This window comes from Pyrus communis, chromosome 13, assembly GCF_963583255.1.
Source record: "Pyrus communis chromosome 13, drPyrComm1.1, whole genome shotgun sequence".
NCBI lineage: Eukaryota > Viridiplantae > Streptophyta > Magnoliopsida > Rosales > Rosaceae > Pyrus > Pyrus communis.
This window is the reverse complement of record NC_084815.1, coordinates 12,819,236-12,832,628: the sequence shown is the minus strand read 5'-3', so window position 1 is coordinate 12,832,628 and position 13,393 is coordinate 12,819,236. Positions and strand designations below refer to the sequence as shown.

The following is a 13,393-nucleotide window of genomic DNA, read 5'->3' as shown; positions in this document are numbered from 1 at the left end:
CGTACAATTAATTTTTGTGAAGCATGCACACGAAATGGAGGCATCTGTCATCAATTATGGTTGATTTCGCATGATGTTAGAGGTTGCATGACAGAAATCGAAGCGACTCAACTGTCCTATGTTAATGCCAAGAATTGGATCAACACACAGAGATAGAAGACTAAAAGGTACGTATTCCAGCTTACTCCGAAATGAATTGTCTTTGGATAACTATCCATCCTCAAGGGGAACGGGTTGCCTCTCAGATGCATAGTTAGGGGGTAATTATGGGACAATGATTTTCTAGGGCCGGAGTAAGGTTGATCCGAATACAGTTACCTTAGAAGTCCATTCATAGACTCACTAGCTCTGGGCGGAGCTGGATCAGATGAAGTACCGCTGCCACCATCATCCTATTCCGAGGTAATTGGTGGAGTCCTACCGACTCTGCTGGATGACCTTTCTTGTTCGCAAGACATGTGATTTGACCTAGATATAGACACATCCTTTAAGTCTTGGAATTCCTACAATCTAGGATTCTCTCAGCTTAAAACGAGGATTCTATCCTAAAAAGGTCTATCTCCCCACTGTATAAATACACCCGTCTAGGGTCATCTTTGGTAACACAATTTAAACACTTGAATTCTTTTATCCACTGCTTGAGTCTAATTCACTAACTTGATCGTCGGAGAGCCTTTGGCCGGCACACACACACCCCCCCCACCCCCCGGGGATCCTAGGCTTGCTCACGATTGTTTACTGTTTTACAGGCAGTTTAGTTCAAGCACTTCATCCACACATGTCGGTGCACAAATTTGGGTCCAACAAGCCCCACAACTAGTCCTCCATTGGATAAAGCCTCTAAGACCATCTCCAACCGATATGCCAATCCTATGTGGATTGACATATCTATTGTGTGTTGCCAATTTTAAAATATGAAAAAAATCTGATGTCCTATTATTTTTTCAGTGTTTTGTTGTGTGGGTACTAATAATGCACCAATCATAAATCATTAAAATTAGTTTTTATTTATTTGTTTTGAAGAGTGCGCTATACAAATATTAATTGAATAAGAAAAAACATATGGGTTGAAGTAAAAAAAAATTTGACATTGCCACATCAGCTCTAAGGAGTCATATTTCTAAACAATTCAATAAAAATCCACACTTGAAATTATTGCGCGATGGAGACGCCTTTTGTCCTATTTGAAATCTAATTAATGATGCCACTTAGTCTTATGATCTACTGATATTTCTCTTCACTTGTAAGTAAGAGGTCTTAGGTTCGATTCTCGCCAAAGCTGAATTTGAACCACATTATTACTAGTATATTTTGAAGCTTAACCCAGTCCCTCACCATTTTAGTATAGATAATATCGTTTATTAAAAAAAATAAAAAATCTAATTAAAGCCTGTGCGTGAGCAGGTAGGGAAAGATAAATATATATATTAATACACTTCTTATTCGATACTTTATCATAAACCTCTAAGTCATGTTTTCCTCTCAGGCGTGTGTCGTGTGGATGTGAAAGTAAGGATGATGACATAGTAATATAGATAAAGCCTAAAACTCATGTTTTCCCCTCACGCGTATATCGTGTGGATGTGAAAGTAAGGATGATTATAGTTTTTCTAATAGTGCTTTTTTTTTTTTTTTTTTTTTTTTTTTTTTTTTTTGAACAAACGATTTTCGTTACACTAAAAGGTGATGGACTTAGTCTCACAATGAGTTAGCAATAATGTGGTTTAAATTTGTCTTGGTGAGAACGAATCTAAGACCTCTTACTTACATGTGAAGAGAAATACTATTAGACCATAATACTAAGTACATTGTTATGGAGACTTTTATGAAAGGAAAAATATTATCATCGTCCGTGACTTAAGTATGATTAAGACATCCGTAATATTTAAGGACAAAGTACTGAAATATTTTTATATAAAAAAAGTACTGAAATGGATTTATGGGGAACAATTAGTGTAAAATAATGCACCCTGGTGTGGGTTTAATCCTCTCTCGTTCTCCTTTTTTCTTAACAACTAATAATTTAACCCAATAATCCAATAATGCTATTCTCTATGCTGGACTATGTAATATGATACATAAGAAATGAAGTAAGCATGTGGTTGAAGATTAATGGAAAAAAACAAAAGGTTCATTACACACGCCAAGGTTAGGTGAATTAAGTTTAGCAAAAAAGAAAAGATTAGCTGAATTAAGGGAGGGGACCAGCTGAGCTGTGAAGGCCGTTTCCTTCATGGCTTTGTCAAATTCATATCTAAAAGAAAAAAAAATATTGGCAAAGCAAAAGAAGAGGGACACAAGCATAAGATCAATTCATTTATACTAAGCAAAAGAATGAGATATTTTTTTGACAAACGATATTATCTGCACTTAGGAAAAACAGTGAATTTAACCTCATAATGCGTTAGCATTAATGTGATTCAAATTCGTCTTTGGCAATAATCAAACTTAATATCCCTCACTTACAAATAAAGATGAATACTACTAGACCGTAATATTAAGTGACAAAAAAAGAAAAAAAAAACGATCTTAAATCAAATAGTTATTTTTATTTACAAACTAAGACGATGCACTCTTTTTCAATATTGGCAAAATGAAAAGGCTTTATTGTATATAGCATAGTACATTAATTGTCCAGTGGTCCCAAACCCCACTCGCAATTTGTTTGACTTATGCTAGTTACGTAACACAATTACCATATAATCACTATTTAATGACAACAATCTTTATTAACGTTGAATTTTTTTTATGTGTGAATTGTCTCAATGGTTAAAGTTATTCATTGTGTCACAAGTTTAAACCCTTTTCCTTTCCTTAGTGTACATTAGTACATGTCCACACACAAAGCATGTGTGAAATATTCTACATTTTTTTTTAACAAACGATATTTACACTAATAGGTGGGAGTTGGCTAAAAAAAATAAATAGAGTGAGAGAGAAGTGGGAGTGGGGAGAGAGGGGCAAACGTTTATTTTTTATTTTTTAAAATTAGACAGGATATAATCACATGTAAGTGAGGTTTAAAAAAAATACAACAAAATTTTATTTTGTAAAATTACATTATTGTCCTTACCATTTTTGTTATGGTAGAAGACAAAAAAATCTTTTCTTCCTCTTTTAATAGACAAAAAGAGTTTCATTAATATATAGTTTAGATTATGAAAATAATATCGCTTGTATTAACAAAAAAATCTACCATTTTAATTTCTATTGACATTGATGTGCTGTGATACAATCATAAATTCATAATGATTTGCATTAAGAGTTTTAAGTTCAAGTGTAAAAATGATGTATCATTATATCCGAGTTCTTGTGTTTGATTATTCCATCCCTAATATCGTTTGTTAAAAGATCATAATGGTACTTTGTAATTGAAAATTAGTGTATACGCATAATCTATATGTATATATAAACATGCATAGTCAATACCATTTTATAGAAGTACATGCAATGGCGAAGCCACAGAGGGGCAAGGAAGGGTGACTGCCCTCCGCTCGCGGAGATCATTCCTACAACTTAGGTTTTTGCCCCTCTCCTCTAGTCTTGTTGCTTTGGTGTTGCATTGGCTTTCTGCAGCGACACTACTGCGTTTTTTTTGTTTTTTTATTTTTTATTTTTTAAGCCCAAGCCAAACGACATTGTTTAGATGGGGAAAAAGGAAAATTTAAATGAAACAGGTAAACGGAGTTGTTTTATTTCAAAGAGAATAAATTAAAAAACTAAATAGCAGGGGAAGACTCATCCCCCAGTATACACACAACTAGACGAATTGAATCCACCCCCTTGATTAAGGAGATATCGAATGGGGAATGGAATGCCATGGGAGGACCAACTTCTGCAAATTTTGTTTATGCGACTCTCATTTTATAATTTAACAGTTAAAATCCCTTTTTATTGTAGAATTTCTAAAAAAGAAAAAATTAAAATGAGATGGTCAAGAAAGATAAAGCATCTAGGTAATAAGTGAGGCTATGAATGGTAGTTTAAGAGGAAATTGTAGCAATAATCCCTCAACTTTAACCCAATTGAAGTAATGATCTCTCAACTAAAAATCTATGATCATTGGTCCCTCCCTCAACATAACTCATTTTGATGGAAATAGAGTTAACGAAAAGGACCATATCTACACGTTTTGATGAGTTAATGGACCATTGGTCATGAAATTTTAGTTGATGGACCATTGCTAAAATTTTCTCATGGTTTAAAGGTTATTTCTTTGGCTTCTGGGTTCTTTCAACTTTTGGTAGCGGAGAGGATGAGGGAGGGAGACACATAAAAATAGTTAATATATTTTATAGTTTTTGTGGGCCCAAAACTACAATGTTAATTAAGAATCAAGGAACACAAGTGCCAAGTGAGTAGTTAGGACTCTCTAGCTTTTTGAGCGAGTTGATCTCCTTAACATTCTTTTTCATAAATTTTTTGTTTTAACTCTAAATTATGTTTTGCTTGCACTCATACATTTGTGGTGATGAATACTATAAGATTTTGGCAAGAAAGGAGACCAAATATGAAGTGAGCTCAAATGTCTACGTAGGATTCCACTTAGTCCAATAGAGGCATTTCGCACCCAAAAATTCAAAATGTAAAGCTCCAAGACTCACAAACTTACGCCCCTCCACCCGACAAGTCTTGACTTTGCCACTGAGTACAAGAACACACATGCATCTTTCTTGTTCATTATTCTGATGTTAATCAACTTCTTAATTAGCTGTGTAGTTTCTGCCAAAAGATATTAGGTTACAACAAAAATCTAACAAATGTAATATTCTAATGAAGAAATTTGTTGGTGCTCGCAGTAAAATGCTTATATGATTAACCGGTTTAGCTTTAATTGGATGAATTTTGAACAACTTGTTCAGTGAAATGGAGATATTACTTCAAGATACGTACAGTATTATATATTATCCAATTACATTAGGTTTTATAGAAAATTATTTAAGATTCTTCTCATGAAAAAGGACAAGTTTTCTCATATGCTAGTAGGTTGCTTGGATTTGTCACGTAACCAAAGCAGAAACTACATAACAGAAACACTGTCTCACTGGGATAACGTGCAAGGAAAAGAAAAGAAAACAAAAAAATTGAAATATAAATTCTCTCACTGACCAACACACAATTGAAAAAGATAAACAAAAAGATGGAGCACATCGAGGTGGTGGGTTTAACCACATGGGTGGTTTTGATATGGGTTACAACTGCAATATTATTATTGGTAAACCAGATCCGACGGTGGCGTTCAGAGGATGTTGCCGGACAGCTTCCACCTGGGCCGAGACGGTGGCCTGTGGTGGGCAACATATTTCAACTGGGTCTGGGTCCACCCCACGAGTCATTAGCTGTGTTGGCTCGCAACCACGGCCCTATTATGACACTCTGGCTAGGATCCATGAGCACTGTGGTGATCTCGTCGAGCCAAGTGGCCCGTGAAATGTTCAAGAACCACGATGTGGCCCTAGCCGGTCGAAAAATTTACGAGGCAATGAAGGGCGACTATGGCAACGAGGGTTCACTGATCACGGCCCAGTATGGCCCGCACTGGCGCATGTTGAGGCGCTTGTGCACGACAGAGTTTTTCGTGACAAGTCGTCTCGATGCCATGCGCGGTGTTCGTAAAAAGTGTATCGATGGAATGCTCCAATTCATAATGGACGCCTCTAGTAGGACGTCGTCAGAAATTAGTGCCAGTACTGATGGCATTGATCTGGGCAGGTTCATATTCTTGATGGCCTTTAATCTGATCGGGAACCTCATCTTTTCCAAAGATCTATTGGACCCAAAGTCGGAGAGAGGGGCTATGTTTTTTTACCATGCAGGTAAAGTTATGGAGTTGGCTGGGAAACCTAATATGGCAGATTTCTTTCCAATTTTGCGGTGGCTTGACCCGCAAGGCATTAGGAGAAACACCCAATTCCACGTGGAAAAGGCCTTTGAAATTGCAGGTGAGTTTATCAAAGAAAGAATGGAGAGCACGGAGAATGGTGGATGTGATGGCATAGAGAAAGCGAAGGACTTTTTGGATGTGCTTTTGGAGTACCGTGGTGATGGAGTTGATGAGGCCTCTGGGTTCACTTCTCCAAGAACCATCAACGTCATTGTCTTTGTAAGTCCCTTTCTATGTGTGTATTGCAATTTGGAAGGTGTGGATAACCATGGCTTGCTACTAGTTATCTTTTTTTTTTAATAAAAAAATAAAATAAGAGTACATTACGTTGTTCATGCATGCTACGTGTATGAAATAAATTAGTTATGTACATTGCGTGATGGTGTTTCAGCACTATAATTTGTCCTACACAGGTATGCGCTCATGTGCCTTAACAATAGTTGTTTTAATTAATGAGGAAGGATGATTCCAATTCTGAATCTCTTATTTTGAGGCTCAATTTCTGTGAAAATAATTTGATATTATTTCAGGAGATGTTCACTGCTGGAACTGACACAACTACAAGCACCTTAGAGTGGGCAATGGCTGAGCTTCTAACCAGCCCCAAAGCCCTAAAGAAAGCTCAAGCCGAGCTAAGAAGCACCATATCTCCAGGCAACAAGCTTCAAGAGAAAGACATTGAAAATCTCCCATACCTCAAAGCAGTCATCAAAGAAACCCTAAGACTCCACCCACCTCTCCCTTTCTTAGTTCCACACATGGCCATGGAGTCCTGCAAAATGCTAGGGCACCACATTCCGAAAGACACTCAAATTCTAGTGAATGCTTGGGCCATTGGACGTGACCCAAAGACATGGGAAGACCCTTTGCTTTACAAGCCGGAGAGGTTCTTGAAGCCCGACATGGTCGATTATAAAGGACACAATTTTGAGTTCATACCGTTTGGTTCTGGTCGTCGGATATGCCCTGCAGTGCCACTAGTCTCTAGGGTACTCCCTTTGGCTCTAGGGTCGCTCTTACACTCGTTTGATTGGGTTTTGCCGAGCGGGCTTAAACCAGAGAACATTGATATGACTGAAAGGATGGGAATAACACTGAGAAAATCTGTCCCCTTGAAGGTTATACCTATACCTTACAATGGGCATGTGGGATTCTAATGCACTTTTCATTTAGAAAGCCAAATAGGTCATTTGGAATAAGTTTGTTTGTTAAATAAGTTTATTATTACATGAGCATTATAATTAATGCAATAAGTAGGTGTGTATCAAATGTAATGCGATGATGTCGATCTATTTGGTAGTGTGACAAAAATGTATGCAGTGCTTGTATATAATGTGATGGCGATTTTTCTTTCTAAGTTGTTACTTAGTCTGAATGATCACAAATGATAAAGCGTTTGTGGATTTTCATGCATATTCCAACACATCTCATCTCAGTCTTTGATTTTCCAACTCTGTACGCTCATTTGATACGGCCGCTGCCTAACAAAGGACCCAAAAATACCTATCGGTTTATTCCGTACCCCAAAACCAGAATGTCAAAAACAGAAATTTACACCGCACCTTATTGCTCCTGCATTAGCGATAACGATCTCTTAGTTGCTGCCAAAGAGTCAGTCTTCCAAATTACTAAGAGAGCTTTAATGAAAAAGGCTTAAACTAACTTTCATTTAACAAAAAACCACCAGAAACTTCTATTTAGTAAAAGGGATTAAGTTTTAATCATAAGGACACATTATCAATATGTTGGACCCTACAAAACCTAAAAACAAGGGGTTCAATAAAAAGCCCAACACGCATAAAAATTGTTATTCCAAAATTGCCCTAACAAAGCTAACCCAAGCCCGTTAGCCAGAATGACAATTACAAAATTCAATTAGCCGCTCCACCGCCATTAATGATAGAACACCAACCATTTTCTACAAGCAGCAAGTAGAAAATTCGAATTCCAAAACCACAAATCCATTCCGCCAAACCTAATCTAACTAAATCCAATTTCAACTTCGATTCAAATTTTCAAACAAAAATCTACGCACAATGGCAGAAGAATCTGCAATCAAAATCTTAGAAAAATAACAAATTCTAGACGAACAACAGGTACTAAACTCACATCCTTGTTAAATTCTCACTTTGAAAATACAGTAATTGCATGTTCGTGATTCCATAAACCTTTCAATTCTTCCTTGGAAAACACTACAAAACGATTAATTTTCTTTTTACTACAGTTTGATAACTAATTTTTTTTCGAAACTGAAATTCTGTATGTTTCCTACTTTTCTTAAGTTTCATTTATAACTTTGGGATCGTTCAAGCAATATTGTGTTTTATTTTTGGTTCAAATCCACAATTAGTGTCGGTTACATTGTTCTAGATCAATAAGTGTTTATTTTGTTGCATCTCATAAACATTGGGGGTTATTTTTTTATTTTTTTATTTTTTTATTTTTATCAATTTCACAAAATAGTGCGAGTTATTATGCTTTATTCCATAAATATTGTTCGATTTTTCTCCCTTTCCATATAAATAGTGTGGGATATTTCATGAATAGTGTGGTTTATATTGTTCTAGATTTAGAAACAGTCTTTATTTTGTTAGCTATAAAAAATATTAGGTGTTATTTTTCACAAAATAGTACGGGTTATCATGTTGTAATTCTAGAAATATAGGTTTTATGTTCTAGATCGAGAAATAGTGTGCTTTATGTTAATTCATGTTCATTAAAAGCGTGGAATATTTTGTTATTGTTCATGGACTAATGTTGAGTTAGCTCCCTTTTATAAACAATGTGGGTTGTTTTGGTTCAGTTTTACTCCCTTTCCATATAAGTAGTGTGGGATATTTCATAATAAGTGTGGGTTATATTGTTCTAGATCCAGAAACAATGTTTATTTTGTTATGTATCATAAATATTAGGATGTTGTTTTTTATCAAGTTCACAAAATAATACGGGTTATTATGCTGTAATTCCATAAATACTATTGGTTTTTTGTTCTAGCTCGAGAAATAGTGGGCATTATGTTAATTCATGATCATAAAAAGTGTGGGATATTTTGTTGTAGTTCACAGACTAATGTTGATTTTGCTCCCCTTCATAAACAATGTGGGTTGTTTTGGTTTGGTTTTGCTCCCTTTCCTTATAAATAGTGTTGGATATTTCATAAACAGTGTGGGTTAAATATTGAGAATTGTTATTAGCACTTCAAAAATCTCATTCTACACTCTAAACTTTCTATATTAGGAAAGAAAAATACACTTTTGAGGAGTGTAGAATGAGATTTTTGGAGTGCCAATAACACTTCCCTAAATATTTTGCTCCCTTTCATAAATACTGTGAGTTTTTTTGTAGTCGTTACTAAAATAGTGTGAGTGACTTTGGTTCACTTTCAGAAAAATATTGTTGGTTAGTTTGATATAATTCGACAAATAGAGTTTATTTTCTTACATTCCAGGCACATTGTGGGTTATTTTGGTTCATTTCATAAATAGTGTGAGTTTATTTAGCGTAGTTCCAGAAATAACATGTGTTATTTTGTTACAGTTCAAGAAATAGTGTCCTAACAAATTTTCATTGTTGATGGAAAAAACAAAAACACTTAGAAGAGTACAACTAAGAAAAAAGAAGTTAAAAAGAAGAAGGAATACCTCTAGTATAGATGCAACATGATCGGGTTTGCAGGTGCAATGTAAGTTGAAATTGGTACTAGGTGGAATACCCTCTTAAAAAAAAAAAAAAAAAAACTTAAAACCAACTGTATTGACTAGTCAACTGAGTATAAATTGTTAGAAGCCCACAAGTATATAAACCAAACAAACTTAAAAGGTTAAAACTTAACGAAGTGAACTTCAGATAAGTTTTAGTCTTAGTACTTGAGTTAAATTCACTTGGTTAAAAAAGTGACAATAATAGCAAACCCTAAAATATTTAACTCCAACAAAGGTGATAAAGGGAGCTTTGTAAAGTATTGAACATAAGGAAGTTTTTTGCTGGAAAAACCCACATTTGGGTTAAAAAACCAGGGACTCCCATTTAGTCCAATCCCCGAGTGTAAACAAAGGTTCATACAAAGACCACACAAGCTCAATTCCTAGATCCCTATCAATGGAGCAGCTTTACCTTTGTGCAACCTTGCCTTACACAAGATGGATTCATTCGGTCTTCACAAAGTGGCAACTCCTCCTGAGCTCGTCACCTTGTGACACCGAGATCAACATGATCAGTAATATGATGTTATGATATGCTTATGAGATCTGGATTCATATGACTAGTCAAGTACTCCAGTCAAATGGTTGAAGAAGAACCTAACATGAATCCGAGAGGATTGGTCTATGAAGGATATGAAACTAAAGGTTTAGACCAAGATCTTAATACAAAACCATGAATACAATGCAACACTAATATGCAGTGATTGGGTAGCTCTAAACTAAATGCACTTTTTTTCTGAAATGTGAATAACCTAGCCAAGAACAAATGAATCCTTGAAAACCCTTTTAATGGGAGAGATGGATGTTTCAAACAAGGGGAACAAGGAGACACATGTCACAAGCAAAGAGACCTTTCCAAATCAAGGGTGAGAGATCCACGCACGAGAAAAGGATTCAATTGGCCTATATGGGCTGTCTTGATTTGTTTGCCTACACAACTAGACAACATAAGGAATTTCTAACTAGACAACTACACTAAACAAAAGGAATCTGGAAAAATAAGCTTAACATGTATATGCAAATGTATAATTCAAACCTTTTGTAGTGAAGATGGCTGATTCTTTGACAAGTTCAATCCCAGTAGTAATTCCAGATCAGCATTGTACCTTAACTCTAAATTATGAGCATGTGTGGTAGCATTTACAAATTTTGACAAGGGAAGCCAAACAATAAACCTAGTACTTAATAGAAGTATACAAGCCTATGCTACAAAAACGTCAAGATGTTGGTGACGAACTAGCAAAGACACCATTTTGGAGTGGACTGACGACGTACATGGACATGACCTTGATTACGTCAGAAAGGAAGAAGAAGTCTGACATGGACTTGGTCAAAATCATTTAATGCTAAAACCCCAAAAACCCAAAGTTCAAATTTGGACATCATGAACAAGGGGGATTTCCAGCGATGATGTTGTTCAAATCTTCGGATCGAACAACGAAGGAGTTGATTTGCCGAATATTGACAAATCCACCAAATTTGGCAAGGACAACCACCCCATCACCAAATACTTCAAAGATACAAAGATCGTAATAAAGAAACATCTTACGGAGGCCTACGAGAAATCACTCCAAGACCGAACACCTAAGGGTGCAAAAGATACCACTGCACTTATATGCGCACACTGTATTCAGTCACTCCTATTTACAAACTCTGGAACTTACATCACATGGAGTTTTTTGAAAATCTGTGGGAACATGGAGGAGATAAATAATTACAACTTGGCAAAAGGAGTAAGAGACTATCTATTCAAGCTGCTTGACAAAGCACAAACAAAAAAAGAAGAAGGGAGGAGAAGAACCGACAATAAGTGGCTGGACTTCTGTTTTGGTAAGTAATCAAAATAGTAGTATGAAAGAACATGAATTGTTTCTTACAAACTTCACAAAACTAACTTCACTTCCTTAATTCATACTGTACTGGATATGACTTCGCCCAAATCTAGTGAAGATAATAGAAGGACGAGAAAACATGATTCTAGCAATCACAAGCTGAAACACGAGGATGATATATAAAGCAATCAAGGATGTCCAAGTGAAAAAAAAAATTAAGGTAATCACCAACAATCAATATATTTCACTCTACATTGCACAATAATTAGATTTTACAGTTTTAGAAGTATTATCGTACTGGAAATCCAGAAATAGTTTCAAATTGCAGTTCTAGAAGTAGTCCATATTTATCAAACTTTGAACCTATTTTCCAACACAAAAATAATGACATTTAGCATATGAAATGCCAACTATCTAATATGACTGTGTCCAGATTAAAGATGTTATTCCTTCTGATCAACCGCATCTAGAGCCTTTGAAGAACCAATGACAAAAAAATAAAGCCAATAAAAGGAAGCAAGCAGATACTGAAGATGATGAATCAAACAAGGAAGATGAACCAAACAAAGAACACATACCACAAGAGGTACCAAACAATTTCCAAACAAAAAACTATCACATATGACCAATAACATCTATAAACAGTTAACTAATTCTATAAAAAAAATTGTTCATTAATTGTGTGTTGTGTTCACTTTCATAAAATGTTGCGGCTTATTGTGTTTCAGTTTCAAAAATAGTTTAAGTAATTTTGTTGTAGTTCCAGAAATAGTGTGGCTATTTCATAAATAGTGTTGGTTAATGTCATAAATTGTGTGGCTATTTCAGAAATAGTTTAAGTAATTTAGGTTCAGTCTCATAAATAGTGTTGGTTAATTTCATCTAGTTTCATAAAAAGTGTGCATTATTTTGATCCATTTTCAGAAATAGAGTGGGTTATATTAATGTAGTTCCAGAAACAATGTGGCTTAATTTAGTTAAGTTTCATAAATAGTGTGGTCAACTTTCAAAAAAAGTGTTGGACATTTTTATGCAAATTGACAATGTCTAATGTTACTATGTGCAGATTGGTTCTGAAGTTCCTTATGCTCAGCAACAAGAACAATCATCAAAGGGAAGATGGCAAAAAAAAAACAAAAAAATGCAAACAAAAAGAAGAAAACTAACACTAAAACTGATAAATTGGAAGATGATTTTGAAGAGCAACATGAACAAAACAGAGGAGACACAACAGAAATTGATCAAAATGTGAATAATAATGGGCAACAAAATAATGCTGAAACTGATAAGTGGAGGATTATTTCGAAAAGCAAGACGAACCAAACTAAGAAGACACAACAGAGGTTGAACGAAATCTGAACAAGAACGGGCAGCAAATTGATGAACTTTAGAATCAACATAAATGAAGCCCAAACAAGATTTGACCAACTGTTCAGTGAGGAAATGATCAAGCTGGATGCCACCATCCAAAAACACATAATCAGCATGGATACAATTATAAGTGAAGAGCTATTTGATGAGTTCAAGAATGCTAGGAGCATTGCTAAGAAGAGGTACCTAACCTTCAGTGAGATGATAACACATTAAATAGAGAGTGCTTGATATTTGGTCAAACAAATAAAATGCTTAACAATGAAATTGAAAAACTTCTACAAAAAGTAGAGATTCAGTGGAAGGATAACAATGCACAGAATGTTGAAATGTTAAAGATGCAAACAAAGAACAGCGTAAATTCTCTAAAAACCAATGATTATCTGAATGATTTAGAATAAAGTCATTCAAATGTGGCTAAAATGGAACCCTCACCAATTTCATATTTGAATGCTTTTGGCAATAACTTCCAAAAGACTTGAATGATAGGAAAGAACCCTCATCAATTCCAAATGTGGTTGAAATGAAAGTTAAGATGAAGACAACAACTGCGGAGGATGATAAAAAGGATGACAATAAAGGAAAACAATATGTCATTGAGGAAA

At 35.2% G+C, this 13,393-nt stretch overlaps 1 protein-coding gene across 1 annotated transcript; it reads left to right on the top strand.

Annotated features, from left to right (window-relative positions):
* The first annotated feature begins 5,134 nt into the window (after positions 1–5,134).
* On the top strand, positions 5,135–7,205 carry LOC137713939 (cytochrome P450 76A1-like). Its single transcript, XM_068453300.1, has 2 exons — positions 5,135–6,103; positions 6,415–7,205. Exons 1-2 carry the CDS (start codon positions 5,141–5,143, stop codon positions 7,039–7,041), a joined length of 1,590 nt encoding a protein of 529 aa, XP_068309401.1. The 5' UTR covers positions 5,135–5,140; the 3' UTR covers positions 7,042–7,205.
* Positions 7,206–13,393: the final 6,188 nt, after the last annotated feature.

Excerpts from the sequence above, each read along its gene's own strand:
- LOC137713939 (XM_068453300.1), top strand. The coding sequence starts at position 5,141 with ATGGAGCACATCGAGGTGGTGGGTTTAACCACATGGGTGGTTTTGATA. Across the intron at positions 6,104-6,414 it reads CCATCAACGTCATTGTCTTT|GAGATGTTCACTGCTGGAAC; the intron begins GTAAGTCCCTTT and ends ATATTATTTCAG.